Here is a 25,761-nt window from a genome sequence, read left to right as displayed (position 1 = left end):
TCATTGGCATGACTGCAGATTTGAAAGGATAATTGCTGATTACCATTTTCGTTCCTCTAGATAACCACCATTAGTGCCAGTATTACTCACTGAGGCTGATTTGTTACTTCTGTTTTTCTCCTCACCCCCTTGCCAAGACTAGATGTTTCACTTGGCAATGCAGCAGTGAGCTAAGACGGAAACAAAAATACTGTCTCAGCTGATTAAGACAGTCATCTAGGCCCAGGTTTGATCTTGGGACTGTGTTGAGTTAGCTGCTAATAGCTGGGATTGCGGTAGGGGTGCTACAACTGGTCTTAGTGCCCTGGGTTAGCGAGCAGAAGATAGATCAGGATTCCTGATTCAATTTAATGACTGTTCTTGAAAGTGCTACGATGTGGCTGTCAGGTGAGGACAGGGGTTAGTTTTGCCCCCTGTGGTTGAATAGACAGTCAACATAGATTGTCAGGATTTACATGAAAAATGGTTACTTGGCTGAAGTATTAGAGGCCATCTGGCATCTGTAGAACCATATCTCCACAAAGATGCAGCTTCAGTTGAGGGAGAAGATTTGTGGGAAAAGGAAGCAGGAAATAATAGCAGATTTGATTTAATTTTTTTTTGATTTGGAGATACAGCACTGAAACAGGCCCTTCAGCCCACCGAGTCTGTGCCAACCATTAACCATCCATTTATACTAATCCTACACTAATCCCATATTCCTACCACATCCTCACCTGTCCCTGTATTCCCCTACCACCTACCTATACTAGGGGCAATTTATAATGGCCAATTTACCTATCAACCTGCAAGTCTTTTTGGCTGTGGGAGGAAACCGGAGCACCCGGAGGAAACCCACGCAGACACAGGGAGAACTTGCAAACTCCACACAGACAGTACCCAGAATTGAACCCAGGTCGCTGGAGCTGTGAGGCTGCGGTGCTAACCACTGCGCCACTGTGCATCATTAGAATGAATGATGCATAATCCACCTCTTGTGCTGATTGAATTATCCATTTCACACACTCGCTAACTGTATTAGTATATTTGATCATAAGCAAGGACATTTTAAACTATAAGTATCAATCAGCATTCTTAAACAACAGTTTTCAGTTGCAACAAAGATAATGTGTTCTATGAATGCAGGCCAAGACTATTTTAACTGAAGATAGTTTTGGATTCCATACCTATAACACTTTCTAAAAGCAAGATCACTCTTTTTAAAAAGTCATAGTGTCAAGCTCCTTTCCCCGCCCACCCGTCTAACCTATATATTCATTACGAGATGAACTATGTTATGATTGTCTGGCAGCTTGGCCTTATTTCCAAAATGGGAGTTCTGACAATTTTAAGGACAGATGAGGTCAGTAAGAGGAGAAAGTTTGATGGATCATTTCCCATTTTAAAAAAATTAATTGATCTAATTGTATTATGAACAAAAATATAATTTTGAACAACTTTTTACTAAGTGATCTGTAGCTTGTTTATGTTTCACAAGTTAAACATTTTAAATATTACTTATTTTTAATATTTGTTTTGTAAGCATGTATTTACATCATGGCTACAGCATTAGAATAATGCTTTTTACTTTAGATGCAGTAGTAGAGGTCTATGGAAAGTATTTTTTGTGATGTGAGGATATTATGTGTTAGCCAAATTTGGGGGGAAATTCATTTCCAGTGTTAACCTATGTTCTGTATCTCAGCAGAAACAGCACTGCAAAATGCAAAATTGCTTTGTAATGTTTAGCTTGGCTACCCATCTGTTTTAAAATCTTGGTATCAGTAAAACAAAGCATCTATGCCGCATGCTATTTGGATGCCAAAGTGATCCTATTGATTATTTCAGTAAGATTTAATTGTTCAGGCCTAACTTGAAAAATACTAACCATTATATCTGTGTCTTCTGTTTCCCAAATATGTCTCATCCTCTTCTAATTCTACACAAATACAGTTCTTAAAATGTAAAGCATGGTCACTTGCTTCCTTGTATTATGTGGGTACTATATTTTTGATGTATCTACTATACAAGTCCTAATTAAACGGTGCATATATCATACGTTAGTGTGCAGTAAATCCTCTTTTTATAACTGTTGCATGCGTCTTGTTAGAAGTCTTGATTTGAAGCTAAGAATTCAAATGTAAGGTTGAACTGTGATCAAAATGATTAGAACAATGATGTTCAACACTTGTGATACGTACCCTGAGTTCTCGTTCTCTCTCTTTCCTATCCAAGTTGTTTTCCCTATATTTTTCTCTATTTTAGCAAGGTTGAAATTTTGCAATTCCTACAAAGTCATTAGAGCAAATAATGTTTCAAACAAACCTAGGGATATTGGTCCAGTTAATAGAGATGGGGCAATTTAACTCTTAGTAATAACACAGCTTTGTTCACAGGATGCAGCTTGACAAAGTAATATAGGAATTGCTAGATGGAAAAATCCTGGTAGTTGCACGATAATGAAGTTGATGATCAACTGAATGCTTCAGAAAGTGAGGCAGTTGTATAAGTCTCCAGAATGAAGGGTTGAATTATTAAAACAAGTACTTGTAATTGCTGAGACATAGATGCAAGGCGGTGGAGGTAATTTTATTCTAAGTGAGGAATGTTGGTGGCAGAATTTGGTGTAGAAGTATTTTTATTGCTAAAATTCAGATTACATTCAACATCCACAGATTCACACTTTCCACCAGACAATCAAGAGCATGAACCTTGCCTGTTTCTCCTCTCCCTACGCTAAGGACCCGGAAGCCAGTTGTAGTACTCTACATGCTATATCTAGCTGAGATAGCTAACTTAGCACAGACCAGGAATCAAACCTAGTCTGTATGGTTTAGCACTGTATGATGTGATGTATTTACACATTAAGCAATGATGACGGGGTACTTTAAGTTTTTTTCTCTCTAGTTTCCGAGAAGTCATTTTATTCTCTAAAATTTCCAATTGTAATTTTTCTTTTGGGGGAATGATAATGCTGAGAATGGAATATCTTTCCATTTTTGATGCCCCATTGTCAGCTTTCAGTACACACTGGTCAGTTTGTGGTAGGACATATACCAAGTTTCATGTACAGTGTCCTAACTCCATACCTTTGTTTCAGTTGATGTATCTCCAGTGTGAATGTTTCCATTTCCCATGCCAGAAATCTTAATTGGTTCAATGAACTGCAAACAGCCTCACAGTTCCAGGGACCCGGGTTCAATTCTGGGTACTGCCTGTGCGGAGTTTGCAAGTTCTCCCTGTGACCGCGTGGGTTTTCGCCGGGTGGTCCGGTTTCCTCCCACAGCCAAAGACTTGCAGGTGATAGTTAAATTGGCCATTGTAAATTGCCCCTAGTGCAGGTAGGTGGTAGGGAATATGGGATTACTGTAGGGTTAGTATAAATGGGTGGTTGTTGGTCGGCACAGACTCGGTGGGCTGACGGGTCTGTTTCAGTGCTGTATCTCTAAAATAAAAATAAATATATTCGAATTATTAGCTGTCTTTTTATATTTGTTTATGTTCCCCTTTGATACCTCTAGTGTATTACCAGCAATATCACCTTTACAGAGTTGTTTCAATTTTAAAAATCTCCTTTCATTGCCTTGGTAAAACTGGTGCTTGGATTTGCTTATCTCTCCCAACATCGTCACCATAAATTCCCAACTACTTCCTCTTCTTTCTGCAGCCACATTTCTCAGCAATAATCAGGATTTTTGAAAGCCAACATTTAATGTATCCTTTCTGAAGAAGGGTCCACATCTGAAACAATAACTTACCTGTTCTCTGACCTGTATTTCCAACATACTTGTTTTTGTTTCTTAATTGTTAGACCTGATTTAGACAGTGTATATTTCCCCGATTAAGGGCTCCTTGGTATCTGCAAATTGAGCCAACTGCTAGGATTAGACCGCGTGCAAGTGTGACCTGAAGTGGTGACTTTTTTTCTCATAAACCAAGGCTATTTGAAATTAGTTTCTTAGTTAAGGGGTTGGGGGAAGAAGAGGGAATGCAATTTGACATTTTGCTCTGAGAATCGATTAAGAATATCTCCTGCTGCAGCACCCAGAGCTTAAAGCTAGCAACAAAATCTATTCTTCATCCCTTTTCGGCACTGAAAGAGCCTGATTCCTTCTAAGATAACATTATTTCTCTGCACTGCTCCACAATTAAATCATTCCTGTTTATGAATTCTGAGAAATACTTGGGACAAAATGTTATCTTTAGAAGGAACCAGGCCCTTTCAGTGCTGGAAGAGGACAAAGCATGGATTTTCTCACTCACTTTAAGCTCCGGGTGCTACAGCAGGGATGGGATTGATTGGTGATATTGCAGTATCATTGAGCAGTAAAAATTACTGCGTTATTGATTTAACTGATCTTGCTTGATTGCACTTGGGGAGGAGAAGAAGCAAGCTTAATACAGTTTACGTTTGGTGTACTGATCTTCAGCACTACTCAGCACTAATATCAATTTTTTAAAAATCCTTTTACTCTTCCCTGCCCCCAGAATTACTTATTTTGGCTTAGCAAGCCACTCAGTTCAAGGGTAATTAGGATGGACAACAAATGCTGGCCTGCCAGCGACGCCATCATCCTATGAAAGAATTTTAAAAATTGAATTCACTCCCTACTAATTTTTGGTTTTGTTACCAGAAAAGCGAATTCTTCATTCATTGTCTTTTCCTTACTGTGGGCAAGTCTAACCATGCTGCTGGAAGATTGGAGATGTCTGTGTTTTTAAAATGCTTAGTGTCAGGAACTTGCTGTACTTTCTGTTTGACACACCTGTCCTTCATCCGGTTTTCTCTTGGTATTGTCAGTTGCATAACATGAGATTAGAATTTCGTCTGTAGTGTTGTCTGCAAATAACCATAGGTTCAACTCTATGGAAGCATATAGGAACTCAGTTGCAGTGAAGACAAGTGGAGCTGCCCTAGAAATTAGGGATATTGGGCGTACCTATAACAAAGAGCAATCCAATAAAATGTAGTCATTCTTGCTGTCAATTATGCAAACTGAAGTGTTGCTGTAACATCTGCCATCATGTAGAAATGATGTCGCCATCAATTCACAATTTAGAATCCAAATGGTCACAGTGAATTGTAGTATCTGGTTCAGCATGTTAATGAAACAGTGTGAAATTGAGCCACACAGACTAGGAAGGTCCAGGTTTGATATTTGGCCTATTTTGCTAGCTAATATCATCCATGACAGTCACATGGATGCTTCAGTTGACTTCACTGTCTCTTAATTAAGCAAAAAGAGGAAAGTCAGCCAAGTTCTTGCTCATCATTATCCAGTTATCTCTACTGGATGTATGGAAATATAGACATCCAAGGAAAAGTTTGAATTTGCCTGTGATGCCCCAGTAGTGAAATAGCAAGCAGTAAGTGCCAGGCTTGTGTATAAAGAATGGTCTCTTGGGCTGACATATTTTTGACTCAAAGTACTCATGCTTAGGCATGATTCCAATGTTTTCATAAAAGGAGGGAGATATTTAAGATTGTGAGAGATCAATTTCGAACATCTGAAATGACATATTTAAATGAAGTATTCATGGTTAATGGCCACATTTGTTAGAGTTTGGCTTTCACAATACTGGTCCCTGTAACGTTTCTAAACTAGGTTCCTCATCTCAACAGTACTCACAGTTTGAACAAAATTAGCAAAGGCAAGGAGTCCAAATAAGAAATAAAAACAGAAAATGCTGGAAATACTGAGGTCTGGCAGCATCTGTGGAGAGAAAGGTTGAGTGGGTTAACATTTCAGGTCGCTGACCCTTCATCAGAATTGGGAAAAGTTAGAGGAGTAATAGGTTTTAAGCAAGTACAGAGTCAGTGAAAGTAGGAGAAGGAACAAAAGGGAAGGTCATTGTGTGATAGGGTGGTGGATGGAGAGATTAAATGACAAAAGGGTTGCATAAGATAAGACTTGGACCTGTGATATCACTACATTCAGGGTTCCGGATTTCAATTATGCCATTATGCGTAATTTTCATGTAGAGGCCAAACACTCCTGTTTAGGAATAGGAATAAGAAAAGGGGAAAGAATGCTGGATTCCAGTTTGATTCTGATCTAATTTTTGATCTAATGCCGGCCTCTTGTGCATCCCTGATTTTAATTGCTCCGCCATTGGTGGCTGCGCTTTCAGTTGCCTCGGCCCCAAGCCGGGAGGATGTTTCCTTTTGTGGGGAAGACTAGAACTAGGGGACACAGTTTAAGAATAAGAAGTCTCCCTTTTAAGACAGAGATGAGAAATTATTTTTCTCAAAGGTCATTAGTCTGTGGAATTCTCTTCCCCAGAAAGTGACAGAGGCTGGGTCATTGAATTTATTCAAGGCTGAGTTAGATCCATTTTTGATAGACTAGGGAATCCAGGGTTATGGGGGACAGACAGGAAAGTGGATTTGAAACCATAATCAGATCGGCCATGATCTTTTATCGAATGGTGGAGCAGGCTCGAAGAACCGAATAGCCTACCCCTGTTCCTGTGTCCTATGTTCCAAGCTCTGGAATACCCTCCCTACATCTCTCCACCTCGCTTTCCTCCATTATGACACCCCTTAAAACCGACCTGTGACCAAGATTTTGATATCTGACCTGATATCTCCTCCTGTGGCTCGGTGTCATACTTTGTTTTGTAATGCTCCTGTAAAGCGCTTTGGGATGTTTTATTATGTTAAAGGTGCTATATAAATATAAGTTATTGTTTAGTCAACGTTCTACAAGAGGGAGGTCTGCAGATGTGGTGCATTAAGTCTGCTGATAGTTATAGGTGAAGGGGATCGCACGTTGTTCTCAGGTCATATCAGCACCACTACGTTATGTTCCCCTTAGTCTAAAAGGAGGAACAAACTTGCATTTACTTAGCACTTTTCATATCCTCAACCTGTCCCAAAACACTTCAGAGTCAGTGATCTATTTTGAAAGATAACCACTGTTGTTCTGTAGAAAACAATTTGAACATTTTTTTATTTGTCCATGGCCAGCATTCATTCCCCATCCCTAATTGCCCTTCAGAATGTGGTGGTGAGCCAACCTTTTGAACTGCTGCAGTCCATGTGGTGTAGGTACACACTCAATGCTGTTAGAGAGGAAGTTACAGGATTTTCACCCAGCAACAGCAAAGGAACAGCGATATATTTCCAAGTCAGGATGGTGTGTGACTTAGAGGGGAACTTGCAGGTGGTGGTGTTCCCATGCGCCTGCTGCCCTTGTTCTTCTAGGTGGTAGAAGTCATGGGTTTGAAAGGTGCTGTCAAAGGAGCCTTGGCAAGTTGCTGCAGTGCATCTTGTAAACGGTACACACTGCTGCCAAGGATGTTGATGACGGGATTCAGTGATGGTAATGCTGTTGATTGTCAAGGGGAGATGGTTGGGTTCTCTTATTGGAGATGGTCATTGCCTGGCACTTAACTGGCAAGTAACAATCAAACCACACATCAGCCCAAGCCTGAATGTTGTCAAGATCTTGCTGCATGCACTGCTTCATGATCTGAAGATTTCAAGGTCCCATAAACAGCAATGAGGTAAATGATCAGTTAATCTTTTTTGGTGGTGTTGGTTGGTGACAAGTGGAGGATAACAAGTCAAGTGTAAATATATTAATTAGCATAGATAATGCAGTCTTCATTCTTTTGAAGTTTTCCTATATCTTTGAACCTTCAGTACTGAGGACTTTGATATTTTGCAGTATCTTTTCCTTTCTTTTCAAATAAAGGCCTACATCTTACATTGAGGAGTTAATCATAATCCTGTCCCTATGGCATAACCACAAATATTTCAAAGCTTATGAGGCTATACTTTTTTTTGAAAAGAAAAATGCTTCCATCCTTGGGAGATGTGTTGTGGAAAATAATTATCTTAAAAGGTGGGAGCTATATGTATAGCTGTGTTTGTGTCAATCTCCCCACCACTCTGGAAAGCTAAAGAGATGGTGCTGAAGGGGGAAGTTGCAGTCACGTGATGGAATGACATAATGTGCTTCTTTTAAATGCTTTATGCTAGAAATTCTTCCCTTATATCTTATCAGTACAGGCATTCATTAAAGCTAGCACATGAAGGGAGCATTTTGTACATTTTTACAAGATGGTTATGTTTTAAGTACACTGTTGAATATTGCTTTTTTCAGACATGCATCTTGATGTAATGCTGTGTTTTGGTACTTAATTATACAATAAATTGTTACTTCTTATGGTTGTTTTCAGAAGATTGCATGTATTATCAGAGCTTAGTTAAAATTTATTTTGCTGATTTTTTTTCTCATCAGATATGTGCTTTGACCTGCAACTCCTGATGTTCTTAAAATTAACCCATCATAATTTACACAGGAACTCAAATATTGTACATTTGTAATAGAATTGCAGTTTTTTTGTAATGGACAATTAGTGATGGGCAACAAATGCTGGCCTTGCCAATGATGCCCGCATCCCATGAACGAATTAAACAACATGTATATGTACACAAGTCCCACATAAACATAATTGTAATGTATTTTTGCAAAAAATTTATAAAATTTGTAACTAATGGTCTAAATATAATGCCTTTTTGATAAAAGCTATAGGAGTGATTATTAAAATCAATTTTTAGATGCTTTATAAAGAGTCTAATATAACTCAAATAACTTTATTTCTTGCAGGGTTTGCTGGATAAATATCTAATACCAAATTCTACCAATTCAGAGAGCAAAGTCTTTTACCTTAAGATGAAAGGAGATTATTACCGATACCTTGCAGAAGTAGCTATGGCAGAAAACAAAAAACGTAAGTTTCTGTTTGCTGCAAATAATATAGAAGGTATTTGTGGTACTGCATGTTAACTCGCCAATGTACAATGATGTAGAATGATCGAAAAGCTTGTATCTATGAATTCTTTAAATACTGAGTTACTAATCTCATTTTGGTGTCAGTGGAGGAAGAAAGGGTGCAGTGCACAAACCTTTATGGTGTTTTGCCTCTCCTGTGAGTTAGTGGGGATGGTTGTACATGAGGTTGCCCGATGAATATGTCTTGTGATTATACGTGTGATGTATAAAGACAGCTTTGGTAGATTCTGAGGAGTAGGCTGTGAGGATGAGGCTGCAATAGGATGGAAGAAATTGGTGTGTGAGTGAGAGAGCCTAAAATGACAGACAAGGGAATACTCATGTATTTGCAGTTTTTTTTATCCCAAATGAGGACACTGCTCAAACAGAGAGGATGTTTTCAGTTTTTTATTCTGTCTTGCTACAGAAACTGTTGAGAACTCCCAGACATCATATCAAGAAGCATTTGACATCAGTAAGACGGACATGCAACCAACACAACCTATCCGATTAGGTCTTGCCCTGAACTTCTCAGTATTTTACTATGAAATTCTCAACTCTCCAGAGCAAGCCTGTGCACTGGCCAAGGCGGTAAGCAATAAAGACGGGGACTAACTTTCTTAAATATTCTTTCTTCTTATCATGTACATTTGGTGTACAACATTTTGTAGTTTTGATGGATGAATGTTTGATAAGTTGTCACATCAAAGCAATACTACTTTTGGAGAAGACTTAGTAGTTCCTCTGTTTGGTTTTCATCTCCTCCACCTTAAAATGCATGAGAAATAACTGGAATATTTCAAATATGATTTAGCTAGGAACATCTAATGAGAAATGACAGACATGTTTGACCCTGAGCTTAGTTTCAGAACTCATATCTTCATCAACTGCTTACTTCCACTTCTACAAAATTGCCGACCTCTGCACTTACTTCAACCCTCTGTTGCTGAAACACTCATAACGTCGTCTTCATTGCCTTCGGACTCGATTATTATGACGTGTTCTTTGCTGATCTACAATCTTCTACCTTCCATAAACTCCACCTTGTCAAACTGTGCGAATCGTATCTTGTCCTACTCTAAGTTCCACTTGCTCATTGTCTGCTCTAGCTAGCCTACATTGGCTTCCCCCCCCCCCCCCCCTCCCAAAGCCTTACATTTAGAATTCTCGTTCTTGTCTTTAAATTCCTCCATGGCCCTGCTCCACCTTATCCTTGCAACTTCCTCCATCTACTTATCTCTACTGAACAACTCATTCCCTCCATCCCTAGCCTGTTATGTACCTTTTCTATCCCTTCACCTTGTCATTGTTGCTAGGGCTTTTAGCCTTCTGGGTTCTCCCATTCCCTCTCCATTTCTCTCTCCATTTAACAAAATCCTCAAAATCCCTCTCTTTGATCAATCTTTTCAATCTCTGCTTTTTTGTCTTGGCATCCATTTTCCATATGTTTATTCTGTGGAATGCTTTGGGATATTTCTTGTGTTAAAGGTATCTTATAAATGGAGGTGGTAGTTGTGTAATGTTTGAACAAAGCCCATATTTAAAGTTATTGTACACAAAGGTAGTGTAATATATGTAATTTATTTGGATTTTCAAAAGGCATTCGATAAAGTACTGCATAATAGACTCATGATTAAAGTCATATCATTTGGAGTCAGGGCTAGGTAGCAGAATGGATAGCAAGCTGGCTACAAAACCGAGAGTAGGGGTTAAAGGCAACTACTGAGATGGGCAAAATGTGAGAAGTGGTGTTACACAGGAATCAGAATTGGGACCATTATTGTTCAGAATTTACATTGACATTTTAGACTCTGGAATTGGAAGTAAAATTTCTAAATTTGTGGACAACATAAATTGGGGAGTATAGTTAATACAAAAGATTGACAAAATACAAGAAAACATTAATAAACATGCAGAATGGGCATCTAATTGTCAAATTAATTTCAATTTAGATAAATGTGAGGTGGTGCATTTTGGTAGGAAGAATGAGGAGGCTTGGATAAAAGAGTCTAAATGGGGTATAGCAGTAAAGGGATCTAGAGTTACAAATAGACAAATCACAAAGTAGCAATGCAGGTTAATAACGCCATTAAAAAAAAAAGTAAAACGAGAGGATGGAATTGAAAAGCAGGAAGTCACAGTAAACTCGTATAGAATTTTGGTTAGACCACATTTGGCGCACTAGGCACAGTTCTGGTCTCCATATTATGAAAAGGATATAGAGGCATTGGAGATGGTGCACAAAAGATGTACAAGTATGATAATAGAACTGAGGTGTTATAACTAAGACTGAATAGGCTGAGGTTCTTTTCTCTAGAAAAGGGAAAGCTGAGAGATAATCTGATTAGAGGGCTTTAAAATAATGAGGGGATTCCATTGGAGAGACATAAAAATGATGTGTCCATTTGTAGGGGCTTCACAAATGTCAGTCATAAATATAAGATCACAAATAAATCCAATAAAGAATTTCAGGAGAAACTTCTTTACCGAAAGAGTGGTAGGAATGTGGAATGTGCTACCACAAAGAGTAGTTGAGGCAAATAGCGTAGATGCATTTCAGGAGAATTTAGATAAACACACGCGGGGGAAAAAGAATAGAAGAGTAAGCTGATAGAATTAGAAGAAGGAGGGTTGGAGGAGGCTCATGTGGAGCATAAATGCTGGCGTAGACCACTAATGCCAACTGGCTTGTTTCTGTGCTGTAGACTTGATATAACTTTGGTATTAACTTTTCCAGCTAACATTGTGTACTAAAAGCCAGCTATTCTATTGCACATTGTAATTTGTAAATATGCACTTGGGAGTAACAAATTTTTTTTAGCAATATTGCAACTATGGTGGATTTTTTTGATTTGGCCATTAACTTGAACCTAGTTAATGTTTCCTGGAGTGTGCACAAGGACAGCATTGTGAGGGTGTTGAGATTGATTTCTAGACTACAGTTGAAAAGTCTTGGATTTAGGGGCATTTGCAAATGAAATGTACTAGTTTCCTCCCATCTCCACAACATGCTTATTGACCACCTTATCTGTGGTCATTTGGGTTCTACTTAGAATCGTCAGGTGAATTAGTTGTTATTAAATCTGCGTAGTAATATTAGTTTTAATTTAATTGAATTTCTTGCTATATGCCCAGTTTAAATTTTAAATCTCTTTAGTTAATTGACCATGTTACATACCCTATCTTTGGAATGTAGAAAAGTCTATGTATCAAACATTTTCTTTTCTCTCACTTGAGAAAAATCTAACTGGTTTTAATTGGATTGCCATTTTTTTCTTCCTGCTTCACAATTGCCATTCAATTTTCTGATCTTTAGATTTTATAGAAATAATAGGGTGAAGCAAATAAATTCTCTAAGCATATGATGCCTTCTGCTTACTTGTGTTTCTTGGGCTTGAAAATTAAGGACATATAAATTTTAATACCTATATATGCTCAACCCTTTGGTATCAATCTGATTAAAAATCAAGAGAGGACTTCTGACTTTTTCCTGTTTAAACAAACTGGCTATGGTATCTGGTTTGAGAAGAAGGGAACAGAGGTAGGGAATATCAAAAAATTGCTACTGGAGCAGAGATGTTCTTATCAAAAATGTAGATGTTGATTCATTTGAAGTGTTTGCTATTTAGTTGACCACGTAATAACATCACTAGAAAATAAATACAAAAGTGGCAAACTTCAAACAAGTTAAGATTTAGTTTGTTTCCCATTGGGTTGTAGATCTGGAGAATGGGCTTCCATTGATTAAAAAAAAAATAGTCAGTGCTATTTAACTCTCTAAAAAAGGAACTGGATAAATACCTGGCTAAGAGAGCAAACATATTAAAAGTAATTGTGAAAATTGGTCATATTCTATGGTTTTCTCCTGTTAGGGCTTTGGAAAAGACAGCCACAGAGTATAATCAATCACAATTGAATAATATAAGAAAAAGCTTGTCCTACAAATGCTTCACATTCAGTGAAATACTTTTGAATTGTAATCACTTATGAGCAGCTGACTGCATTCAGTAAGGTCTCACAAACAACAAATTAGATGAATTATCATATGCATTTTTATGTGCGTGGTGATTTTTAAAAAAAAAAATTCATTCAAAGGATGTGGGCAGCGATGGCAAGGCCAGCATTTATTGTCCATCCCTAATTGCCCTTGATTGCCCCCTTCTTGAACTGTTGCAGTCCATGTGGTGAAGGTACTCCCACAGTGCTGTTAGGGAGGAGTTACAAGATTTTGACCCAGTGACAGTGAAGGAGCAGTTTCCAAGTCAGGATGGTGTATGACTTTGAGGGGAACTTGGAGATGGTGATGTTCCCATGCACCTGCTGTCCTTCCAGGTGTTCGAGATTGTGGGTTTTGGAGTTGCTGTCAATGAAGCCTTGGACACTTGCTGCAGTGCATCCTTGGTTGAAGGAGGAGTTTTGGATAGGGCATCAGAGTGCACTGCTCTTCTTGCAATAGTGCCTTGAAATGTTTTGCATTGACCTAGACAGGCAGGCCTTTGGTTTAAGGTCTTATCTGAAAGATTGAACCTCAAACAGTGTAGAACCTTCCTCATTTTTTTTACTGAAATGTTGGCCTAGATTTAGTGTTCAAGTCCAGGATTGGGGCTTGAACATATGACTTTCTGACTTTAAGATGAGAGTGCTACCAGATGAGCCAAATAGTAATAACTGACATTCTGGAATTTTGTTGGATTATAATTATGGGACAAGGTAAACTCACAAATTTACTAATGCTGACACCAAGTGGGGTTTGTCAATTTGGTAGGAGGTGGTTTGAGAAATTTCAGAGTTTGTTCTTGTTTTTGTCAGTTATCCTGAAGGGAGATAAAATAACTTGTGATTTACGATAGTACAAATTATACACAGCCTCTTTTAAAGGATTGTTAATGTCTTGTGTCATGTCTTTGCTTGTGAGCCTTGTTCAGATTCAGTTGACCGAGTCAGGATTAACATCTGATTGTAATTTTTCATTATCACTGATGTGCATGAACAGCTGCTTACTCTTGTTTTAAGCAAATGTTTGCCATTTATGAACAGTATATGCAGTGAAATTTGTAGCAAGCTATTTTCATTGGAAAGTTCCTGTGTGTCAGTGTTGGTAAGCTTGTTAGTTTCTCTTAGAGTCATACAAAACACAAGGAGGTTATTTGGCCCAAGTGCCTGCCAGCTCTTTGAAAGAGCTACCCAATCAGTCTCACTCCCCTGTTCTTTCTTAGCCCATTAAATTTTTTCCCTTCACCTATTTATCCAATTCCTCTTTGAAAGTTACTACTGAATCTGTTTCCACCACCCTTTCAGACAGCTTACTCCAGATCACATCAACTTGGGGTGCATACTTTTCTCCCCCCTCATTTTGCCTCTGATTCTTTTGCCAGTTGCCTTAAATCTGTCTCCTGTGGTTACTGACCCTTCTGCCAAGGGAAACTTTTTCTCCTTATTTACTCTTATCAAAACCTCCTCTTAACCTTCTCTGCTCTAAGGAGAATTACCCCACCTTCTCCTTTCTAGTAAATCTTCTCTCAGGCTTTGACATCCATCCTGAAGTTCGGTGTTCAGAGTTCAACACTATACTCCAGCTGAGGCCTAGTCAGTGTTTTATAATGGTTTAACGTAATTTCCTTGCTTTTGCACTCTACGCCTACATTAATAAAGTAAAGGATATCTTTTTCCCCCCCCCCACCATCCCCCCCCCCCCCACACACACACACAACCGTATGCTTTTTTAACAGCCTTTTCAAATTGTCCTTCAAAGATTTGTGTACATACACACCCAGATCCCTCTGTTACTGCGCCCACTTACTTGTACCATTTAGTTCATAATGCCTCTCTTCGTACCAAAATGTAACACTTTATATTTCTGTGTTAATTTTCATCTCCCATGCGTCTGCCCATTTTATCTGTTTGCCTATGTCCTGAAGTCTGTTACTATCCTCCTCATTGTTTACTACATTTTGGAGTTATTTCCTATATTTCCAAGTCCAGGTCATTAATATGTATCAAGATGACTTCTGCAGGACGCTACTGTATACTTCCCACCAGTGTGGAAAAACAAGTTTACTACTCTGTACTTTTTGACTATTAGCCAAATTTGTACCATGCTGTCATTGCCTCTTTAATATTGCTAACAAGTCTATTTTGTAGCACATTGTCAAACACTTTTTGAAAGTCCATTTACATAACATTAATTGCACTAATACAAAAGCAAAATACTGCCAATTCGAAATCTGATATTACAAACAGAGAATTCTGGAAATACTCAGCAGGTCAAGCAGCATCTATAGAGCGAGAAACAGAGTTAATGTTTCAGGTCTGTGACCTTTCATTAGAACTGGGAAAAGTTAGAAATGTAATAGGTTTTACTCAAGTGAAAGGGAGAGGGTGGAGAAAAAAAAACAAAAGGGAAGGTCTGTGATAGGGTGGGACAGGAGAGATTAAATGACAAAATAGTTGGTCGAGCAAGGCCAAAGGGACTGGTAATGGGACAAATAAAGAAACAAAAGATGTGTCTAGAGGAGGTGTGAATGGCAGAATAATGAACAGCTGCCACCCAAAAACAAAAAACAAGAGAAAAATGAGAAATTCAAAACCTACAAAGCAAAAGGAAACAAAATGGTGGCAGAGGTTAGGTTCTGAAATTGTTGTACTCAATGTTGAGTTCTGGAGGCTGTAAACTGCCTAATTGAAAGATGAGGTGTCGTTCTTCGAGCTGAAGTTGCGCTTCATTGGAATACTGCAGGAGGCTGAAGACAGAGAGGTCAGCATGAAAGCAAGGTAGAAAATTAAAATGCCAGGCGGCCGGAAGCTTGGGTTCACGCTTGCAGACTGAATGGAGGTGTTCCGCAAAGTGGTCGCCCAATCTGCGCTTGATATCCTCAATGTAGAGCAGATTGCATTGTGAGCAGTGAATAAAGTATACTAAACTGAAAGAAGTACATGTAAATAGCTATTTCACCAGGAAGGAGTTTTTGGGTCCTTGGATGATGAGGAGAAAGGAGGGGAAATGGCAGGTGTTGCATCTCCTGCACTTGCATGGAAAGGTGCTGTGGAAAGGGGAGGGGTATTAGGGGGTGATTGAGGAGTGGACCAGGGTATCAGGAGGAAACAGTCAGTTCAGAATGCTGAAAGGGGAGGGGAAGATGTATTTGGCATCATGCTGGAGGTGGCGGAGGATGATCCATTGAATACGGAGGCTGGCGGTTTGGAAGGTGAGGTGGTTCTGGGAGGGAGGGGAAGGAGTGAGAACAAAAGTGCGGAAAATGGGATGGACTGCATTATTACCCTCACCAATCCTCTCTGTCATTGTATCAAAGAACTCTTTATCAAGTTTGTCAAACATCATTTACCTTTAACAAATCGGTGCTGGCTTTCATTTATTAGCCCATGCTTTTGCAAGTACCAATTCATTTTGTCCTGGATTATTGTCTCTAAAAGTTGCTCCACTACCACCGTTAGATTGACTGGCCTGTAATTGCCATGTTTATTGCTCTTTTTTTTTTGAACAGGGTGTAGCATTTGCAATCCTCCAGTCCTCTGGCACTAGCTCCATATCCAAGGAGGATTGGAAAATGGTGGTCAGATCCTCTGCAATTTTCATCCTTGCTTCCCTCAGTAACCTAGCATGCATCCCATCTAAACTGGTGACTTTTCTACTTTGAGTACTGCCAACCTTTTATGTACCTCCTCTTTGTCTGTTATAATCCTATCCATCATTGTTACTGCTTCCTCCTTTACCACTACGTTGGTAGCATCCTCTTCTCTAGTGGAGACAGATACAAAGTACACATTTAGTATCTCGGCCATGCCCTCTTCCTACACAAGAGGAACTTTTAGGGTCCCTAATCGGCCACATTCTGCCATTGATCACCGTTCTACTATTTATGTGCTTACAAAAGGCTTTTAGCTACTAATCTAGCCTTGTTCTCGTGCTTTGCCCCTCTTATTCCCTGTTGTAGATCTCCTCTGTACTTTTTGTATTTGGATCCGTTTTCTGCTCTATAATGCACCTTACATTTGTGTAAGCTTCCTTTTTTGTTTCATTTTAATTTCGATGGCCGGAATTTTACCGTTAAGAATTGGGTCCCGTCGAGGTTGTGTGGAGGGAAAAATGGTGTGTGAAGACGTCGAGCCGGGTCCCCGGTGTCATTACGCGCTGACACAATTTAACCAGCGTGGGAAGTCGGGCGCGATCGAGTTTGCGCTCGCCGCCCAACTAACATCAATTGAGAAGTACTTAAGGTACTTCAGAATCCAATTGACAGACATTTTATGCTACGTATCTGATTTTACGGCCGTTAATCGGGTCGTGGGGCGTGTCGGGAACCCGGCAGGTTCAAAACAGTGGCAGGCATTGAATCATGAGGGAGTTGGAGGTAAAAATGTATTTATTGAACTTTATTAATGCATTGTGTGTCCTAACAAGGGGTGTAACTTGCAGGTTGTGCAGAAGGTTTAATCTGAATGTTATGCACTGCTGATTGGGACCCATGTAATATTAGTTATTGCCTGATGGAAGTACCTGAAGTGAGCCAGTCACAAAAGCTGGAAGCTATAACCTGTGGTCAAAGCATTTGTTCTGCTGTTCAACAATGGGAATTGTTCACTCTGGAGGTGGATCATCAAATGAGGAGGACAATGATTCAATGACAGAAGTACAAATGGTCAGGGGAACGTACAGCAAGCTGCATCAGTGTATCCTCGTGCTGCTGGAGGGAGATTAGTTCGCAGAGTCGCCAGGGAGCAACCAAATGTCAGGAGACGTGCCTACCCAGTAGTAAGGGCATACTGAACGCGTCTGAACTACCTGCAGCTGTCAGAACGCCAGTGCAGAAGACTGCGGCTGTCACGGGAGACTGTTGCATCTCTTTGTGAGATGATGTCATTGAATGTTGCATCAAACTGTCCGGGTGGCCATCCAATGCCAGTCGCTCTAAAGGTTACAATAGCTCTTAACTTCTGTGCGTCTGGTTCCTTCCAGGCCTCAGCTGCAGAATTGTGCAGTGTCTCTGAAGACATGGCTCATGACACCAGCGAGGAACCCAAGGGTGAGGCGGAGGAACGAAAGGGAGCTATGCGGCCACCAGAGTGACAATCGAGCAAACTATAGGCCTCCTAAAGATGAGATTTAGGTGTCTTGACTGCTCTGGTGGATCACTGCAGTACGCGCCATCGAAGGTTTCAAGAATCATTGTCGTCTGCTGCGCCTTGCATAACCTGGCGATTGAACATGGAGATGCCCTAGAGGATGATCAATGTCAGCGTGATGTGTCATCAATTGATGACAACGTTTCTGATGAGGAAGATGGGCATCAGTCTAATGATGATCATGAAGAGGAAGCTGAATGTAACTTGGCTCTAAGTGCTAGAGAAACAAGGGATTCTCTAATAGGAACGCGTTTCAATTGAAATGATATAAATCTTCACACATTTCAAACTGCTTTATGACATTAATCATTGTGAGGATCTGACAGTGAAAAATCTCTAACCTTTAGGGAGTGAGACAATGCAACAAACCAATCCATCACATCACGAGGGACGCGACCCAATTGTGTGGCTTCACATTTGAGACAACTTGAGTTGACTGACTATGTAGTATCTGACTTCAGGAATGACATGTCCAATAGTAAAATCTCCAATTTAATCAAACACTATTATTTTACAAATAAAATAAATGTATTTCAAGTCACCCAGTGCACCAGTAGTGAAATTAAAGTGTTTTCTTAATCCGTTTATGCGTGCTCATTCCTGTGCATGATCCCTCGCCACCAGACTTAACAGAGGCAGGTGGCGGACGTTCTCTGCATGCTCGTGGCCGTGAGGGCCCTGGCATCTCAGGGTTCTCATGACAAATATCACGAGCACCCTCTATCACCCCGGGATTTAGCGGTTCACATGTCCCTGGCAGAGGGAGCAAGGAGCTGCAGGATGCATCAGAGGCGCCGTGAGAGGAACTCCCATATGCGATCTGCTGCCCCTGTGCCCTCGTGAGGCTTTGGTGGTCCTCAATCGTGGCATCAGAGCGCTGAGTGTCCTCAGCCTGGTGCAGTTGCATCAGATTTTGCTTTCTGATGCTCTGGTCCAGGAAGGCCACACTCATTCTGAGGTCCCGAATTGCATGAAAAACTGGTCCCTCCACTGCAGCTGCCAGTCTTTCAACGGAGGAAGCCAGATGGTCAAAGGCCTGTGAGTTTGCTGAACTCATACTCTGGATGGATGTCTCCAGAGTATGAGTCATAGCGCACAACGTCTCCGGCAACTCCGCCAGATTTCCATGCACCGCATTCTGTACCTGCAACATGGCCTGACGAAAGGATGATCTCAGGGGCACATCATCAGCTTGCGGCTCTGCACTGGCACGGCATCACACTCTCCTCCGAGTGTGTGATGCATCGGCCGATTCTGCCTCTGGTGGCTGGCCCGGCAACTGTGCTCACACCAGTATGTGACATTGATTCCCCAGACACAGTCATCCCAACCAAAGTGTCAGTATCTGCTGTGGTACTTGGTGCGTCGTGATGATGCGACGGTGCGCCCTCTGAGGCGCCCTCCTCCACCTCAGAGGTGGATGGTCGGGCAACGGTAACGCTTCCTGGCACATGCTGGGTTTCACCTGTTGGGAAAAGCATTGTGATCAGTTTCATCATCAATCCAGAGTTAAGCACAAGTTTGTGCCTCCAGCATGGTTACATCTGGGTGATATTCTGGAACACTCACTCTCATGGCCAGGTCCTCCGGCCTCGCCAACTGCCACGGCGTGTCCTCCTTCCTCCCCTGCTATAATTAAGGCATCCTCCTCCATTCTGGTGAGGAATGCCTGGGTGGCTACGCTGCCACCAGTACTTGACCTCTCCCGGGCATTGTGTGCCCTCTTTTCCTGAATAAACAAAAATACTTATTTTATACATAGTCAATGGCATATGGCACTATCACCCAAAGGGTTGGTGTTGCATTTCACTGCAGTGACAGTGTTGGGCGCAACTTTAATTCCACAGCATCAGCTTTCATCTCAGACTTGCCCATCATGCGTCCCATTTCAAGGCAGCAGCCAGGCATTGATCATACAGGGCTTCCACATTGCATCATGGATACACAAAAAACCTTCCTTGGCACATAACCGATCAGATGAATGAGGAATGCCCCTTACCCGGGCAGAGTGAACCAGGTCATCGAGATGCTTGCGGCATTGTATCCATGTACGCCTCACTACACCTCGGCTGCTGACCACCTCTGCAACCTCCAGCCAGGCCCTCTTGGTCACTTCGGAGGGTCTCCTTCTCTCTGAGCTGAATAGAATGTCTCTCCTCTCCTCTCCTCAACGGCCTGGAGGAGGACCTGCAGTGAATCATCAGAGAATCGAGGGGGCAACGCGATTGCTTCTGCCCTCCATCACCTCTACCAGCAAATTGTTGTCTCCCAGTCTTACTGTGTTTCAAGGTATGGAGCCTTTGAAATCTCCAGATCTTATGACAGTTGTATCTTCCTTGACATCCAATGAAGAACTCACTGCTCTGTTTAAATTCAGTAATCCTTTATGTAGGGCTTACAATCAGCCTTCCTTGTATGTGGCCCCGCCCCCAATGATGTTGAAGTTCCCGCATGCGCGCACCATTTCTTTTCGGAGTTACGCCGCGGGCCCGCTGATTAGGTGATCAGCGCGTGATGCCGGCAACCAGGTGACGCGAAGTGGGATCGGGGGCCTGATCAGCTTCGGGCGCATTGGCCCCGGAGCCACCGGTAAGCGCAAAATTCCAGCCTATATACTTCGTCATATAGAGAGCTGTAGCTTTGGATGCCCTTCCTTTACCTCTCATGGGAATGTGTCTGCTCTGTACCCAATTCATTTCGTCTTTGGAGGATCCCCATTGTTCAATGACTCTCGCTATTAATTTTTGATTCTAATCCATCTAAACCAGATCCCTTTTCCATTCATTGATATTAGCCCTCCTCTAGTTAGGTATTTTTAAGCTCGTTTGTTCCTTGTCTGTAACTGTTCCAAACATGATAATATAATCACTGTTCCCCAAATGCTCCCATTCTGAAACATTCTTCAGAACTATATCCAGCATTGCTTCCTTCCTCGTTAGGCTGGAAACACACTTCAGAAATTCCTCCCCATCTTTGCCCTCCACAATGTCATTATTGAAGTCCCCCATTATCACTACATTATAGTTCTTTCTGTAACTTGTCTGCAAATTTGCACCCCTCCCTCCCATTATTTGGTGGCCTATAGTATACACCCAGTAGCATAATGGCTCTTTTATTCCTTAATTCAAACCAAATAGATTCATTGACCCTGCAACTGCATCATCCCTTTCCAGTGCTATAATAGTTTCTTTGATCAACACTGCTACACCCCCTACATCTTTTTTTTCTTTGCTTGTCTTTCTTAAATAGGTTATAACCAGGAATATTAAGTTCCACTGTACACCATGTTTCTCTTCTGTAATATTTCATCCTGGTGTCTACCCAACTGCCAAATTAATTTAAACCCTCTCTCGCAGCACTAGTTAACCTTCCTGCAAGGGCATTGGTCCTAGCTCTGTTGAGGTGCAACCCGTCCATCTTCAGTTGATCCCAATGTCCCAGGAATCTGAAGCCCTGACTCCTGCAGCTTTCTCCAGCCACCTATTAACCTGCTTTATCCTGCTATTCCTATAGTCACTCACGTGCGACACTGGGAGTAATCCAGAGATCACTAGCTTTTGAGATTCTGTTGTTTAACTTGCTCCCTAGCTCCTGAAACCTTTTGACTGCAGGACCTTTTCCTTCCTATGTCATTCGTTATGACTTCTGGTGGTTCTCCTTCCATATTATTTAAAGTCCGGTAATTTTCGCCATCAAGTTATTAAATACAGAATACAGTTTTACAATTATGTTTCTTTTTTAGTTTGCATCCCAAAGCATGGCATTTTACTCCAAAATGGCTTATTCTTCCACTTATTAAGTTGCATTGTCCTTTTTCATCAACTTTTTGCAAAGTTAAATTGAATTTCTAGAACTGTGGTGTTCAAATAGTTTAATTATTTTTTGTTCTCTGCTGTCTTCAGGCATTCGATGAAGCTATTGCAGAGCTGGATTCGCTGAATGAAGACTCTTACAAAGATAGTACACTCATTATGCAACTACTCAGAGATAACCTGACGGTGAGTGAAATTCTACAACATTGCAACAATATTTCAAAGAATGGTTATTGAGTTGACAATGAGAAGAATATAAAATCTAGACAGTTTCTGTCTTTAAAGACCAGTAAGACATGCTCCTGTTTTTCAATATGATAATGTAACTAAGAGTTGCTAATAATACTAATAGAAATGTTTATATTTTTAAGCCATTCTAAGGAATGGAAAATCTCATGGTATGTTATCCAAACTGAACTAACTTTTACAGCAATTTGGAACATTGGACAGCTTCTAGAAGAATGCTACAATTCAGCACTTGCAAATTCTTGGTCAGAAATGTAATGCAAGCTGGGGATAAACATGCATTAAAGCATCTTTTTAACGGTTATCTTTTTTTTGCCTGGTCCTTTATATATAAAGTACAAATAATCTCTCTCTGGTGTTTAACCCCGTGGAGCATGGCAGAATTTCATTTAACTGAACATTGGAAAGACCAAAAAAGGGTTTTTAGCCCCCATCAAAAACTTCGCACCCTCATCATTGACTCCATTCATCTCCTGCTGGCTCACTCACATTGAAATGGACTGCATGCAAACATGGTGTTCTGTTTTACACAAAACTGGTTGTTTTTCTCCTTCCTCGCATATTTATAAGATTTCTCTAAGCCCTTCTTCATTGACTAAACTTTCATTACCTCTTCTAATCCTCCTATTCCTCTTTCCTCTGTAAAGCAGCTTAATCATTTACTCTGTTAATGGTAGTAGTTGTAACAAATATTCTTATTAACATTTATTCTTCATATAAGTGTTGGGATAGAATATGCCAAATCGCATTCAATATTAAACACATGAACATTATCAGAAATCAGAACATAACAAGATATCCTTAATAAATATAAAAATCAGGTCAGTTGCAGGCCTCAAGTCATGAACTACTGCGAAGTTTGACACTGCATTGTGCATGTATTGTTTTTGCAGCCTTGCCAATATGTTTTCTGACAATTAAAAGGATATTTGGTATTCACAAAATTAACCACCTGGGACAAGAAGTAGTTAGTTTGAATTCGAGTTGTGCATATTGCAATGTCAAAAGTACTTTTTTAATATAGGCTTAAAAGATTGTTGATTCTTTTGCAGTTATGGACATCAGATAATGCGGCAGATGACGCTGATGTTGGAGAAGGGGGAGAGAACTAACTGCACAGAGGGACCTGCTGTCCAAACCTCTTTTACATGTCTTCATTCCTTAGTGTTCCACTGACAATTCCAAAAAAGGAATTTCTCAATCACCAATACTGAATAGATGCACATGTGAATGCCACAATTTAGCCTATGAAAATCTGCAGCTTGGAACAAATGCCATTCCTTAGCTTTCTTTTGCTAATTGTTCTGACTTTGTAGTGTGCAGTTGGGCACCTGCTACACAAACAGCAGAGATTAAATTTGCGGCGTGTTTGTGAATAAGTTAATATAGGTCCTTTTTGGTTTGCAAAGGAAGTTCATGATTGCCAAGAGCAGCTATTTTTAATGAATGGAGACTGGAAAATTATTAAAATCCAAAACACAGAATAGAAAGTGTTTGAGTAGCACTTTATATATGGCCATTGACTCGTAAAGACTGTTGCTCGATATTTCAAGTTTGATATGTGCATACTTTGATATACACCAGATGGTGTATGCCAGATATAAGCACGTTGTTGCCCAAAAAAATTGTGTATTCAGTTTTGAGTGTCATGGTCCTGAAGGTGGATCAATATTTATTAAAACGAGGTTTTTGGAGCTGCTTGGCAATCTAGCATTTTACTTTTTGAGTTCTGAGCTGGCCGATCAACGTTCAAATCCCAGAGCTGTCTGTTGCTCTGAACTCATTGTATAATAAGTTTTCTCTATTGTTCAGATGCCTTGCTAGAACCCCATTATAGTCAAATTTTGTATTGCTTTTCATTCCTACTGAAGGGAAGTTGCATGGCAGCTACTAGTCTTGTTTTTGTTGGGTGGGACTGGTGTGGGTTGGGGGTGGGTGGAGAAATGGGGAACATTTGTTTAAAAGCTCTGCATTAAAAGTGTCAACAAAATAGAATTCTAAATAACTCCACCTGTCTCCTTTCTGGTAATAACAGACCTTATATCCTAACTATGTAGTTTAGCGATCTTTCCTAACCCAGCTGAATCGATTTCTATTCTCATTCTTAAACCAGCCAAAACTGTTTGATTTTTCTCTTCCAATCCTACCAAATCAGTCAACCACCTTCTACTCCGGATTCATCCATCAGTAAACTTGACTAGTTTAGGACTAGGAGGATAGACTAGGAATAATGTTAGAAAGAAATCCAATTTCAGCTAGGTTAATGAAAGGGAGAAATTACTGTTGGTACAGAATATCTGACTGTCAATCTGTGGTGTTTGGTAAAAATGCAAAATGTTAACTGAACCATTTCCTGTAGCTTATAGTAGTTTGGTATATTTTTTATTGGCTCATGCAATGTTAGATACTCTGTGCCCCTTATTTTAAGAAGTAACTTGTTTTATTAGTTATTGATTCAGTTCAACATCTGTAAAGTGCTGTGTTATTTTCTATTAAATATTTTTGAGGTGAAAACTGACAAAACAAATTGGACTAAAAGAACTTAAAAGGACCTATGGTATGTCAGGTTTGATGGTAGTTTTGTCATCGTGAAAATATTGGCAGTATTTAATCCAGCACTGCTGTGTTTTAATATATACATATATAATATATATATATAAATATATATGTATGTATATGTACGTAAAATTTTAATGACGGAATTCCCCTATTTTGTTTTTAAAGTTTGAAGCTGGTAACTGAAAGTAATATGCAATGCAAATAAAACATTCTTCACAAATGGATCCATTTAATTCTGATCATTTTCATTCTTGATATTAACCTTTCTCGATTTATAATAGTAAGGCAGTTGTACTAAATAGTACTGTTAAAATACGGAACAGAAGTTTATTCTGGTATGCTTCCACCATGGTTATGATCTCTGTACTTGCTGGATTATGGTCAGATACCATTTCTTTAGCTGAACAACTGTTGTAAAAATAAGAAAATGTTTGGGGGTGAGGGAGGAGAACCAGGTGATAAGGTGAGTTAGAACCCTAGTTTAACTTTTCAAATCTGAAATTTATGCTTGAATTTAGCAAAGATGCAGGCTCCTCTCTGCTGGATGTAAAGACTTGTGTGAAAGTAGTTCTAGTGGTCTCAATCCAGTTCCTAGAGTGTGTAAATGAAAGCAGAAATCTGCCCCCTGGCGGTATTGTTCAAATACTGGGCAAAGGCAGAATAGAAGCAACTTTGTTGTCTGGCTGTGCTGTACTTCATCCAGGAATGCTTGTTACTTACGCTGAGTACAACAAAAGATAGTGTTTATCTTTTCCACTATTAGCATGCCTTTAATGGGCATAAAATTTGACCCAAAATAGTGTCCACATGGAGAGTGGGTATATGAAAATGCAACTGTGAAACTTATCAAATGCACTGTTGGCTTGCTGAATTCCCTGTTAACCACAAACAGTGTTTTTGTAAATTGAAGATCAATCCAATATCCAGTCAATGTGCCATTTAGAAAACTGTTGCACTAAACCCATCACTTTGAAAATGGAGTCTGTTCACTTTGATATCTTAGAAAACTGTGCTCTTCATCCCTTCCTACCAGTCATAGTTACACAAAACGTCACAACTATCAACATACTAATCTTTATGCTTGCTGTATGATCTCATTAGGCAGCAAACAGGAGAAATTGCAGGGGACACCATCTCTTTTACAACTCATCGGTAACTTTTTTTTATCTCAAACCCTTGTCAGTTATTAAATCAATATTAATGATTAAGATGGTGGAAGCTGTGACCGCTTTATGCAGATG

General features: G+C 40.0%; 1 protein-coding gene across 1 annotated transcript in view; it reads left to right on the top strand.

Moving 5' to 3' along the window:
- Positions 1 to 24,744, top strand: part of LOC137347186 (14-3-3 protein beta/alpha-1-like) — a 35,802-nt gene extending 11,058 nt beyond the window's left edge. The window contains exons 2-5 of the mRNA XM_068011381.1: positions 8,598 to 8,721; positions 9,190 to 9,353; positions 21,806 to 21,901; positions 23,014 to 24,744. Coding sequence (XP_067867482.1) covers positions 8,598 to 8,721; positions 9,190 to 9,353; positions 21,806 to 21,901; positions 23,014 to 23,073 — 444 coding nt within the window. The 3' untranslated portion in view covers positions 23,074 to 24,744. The remainder of the gene's footprint in view (positions 1 to 8,597; positions 8,722 to 9,189; positions 9,354 to 21,805; positions 21,902 to 23,013) is intronic.
- Positions 24,745 to 25,761: the final 1,017 nt, after the last annotated feature.

Source organism: Heterodontus francisci, chromosome 31 (assembly GCF_036365525.1).
Source record: "Heterodontus francisci isolate sHetFra1 chromosome 31, sHetFra1.hap1, whole genome shotgun sequence".
Lineage (NCBI taxonomy): Eukaryota > Metazoa > Chordata > Chondrichthyes > Heterodontiformes > Heterodontidae > Heterodontus > Heterodontus francisci.
This window is presented reverse-complemented; position numbering and strand designations above follow the sequence as displayed.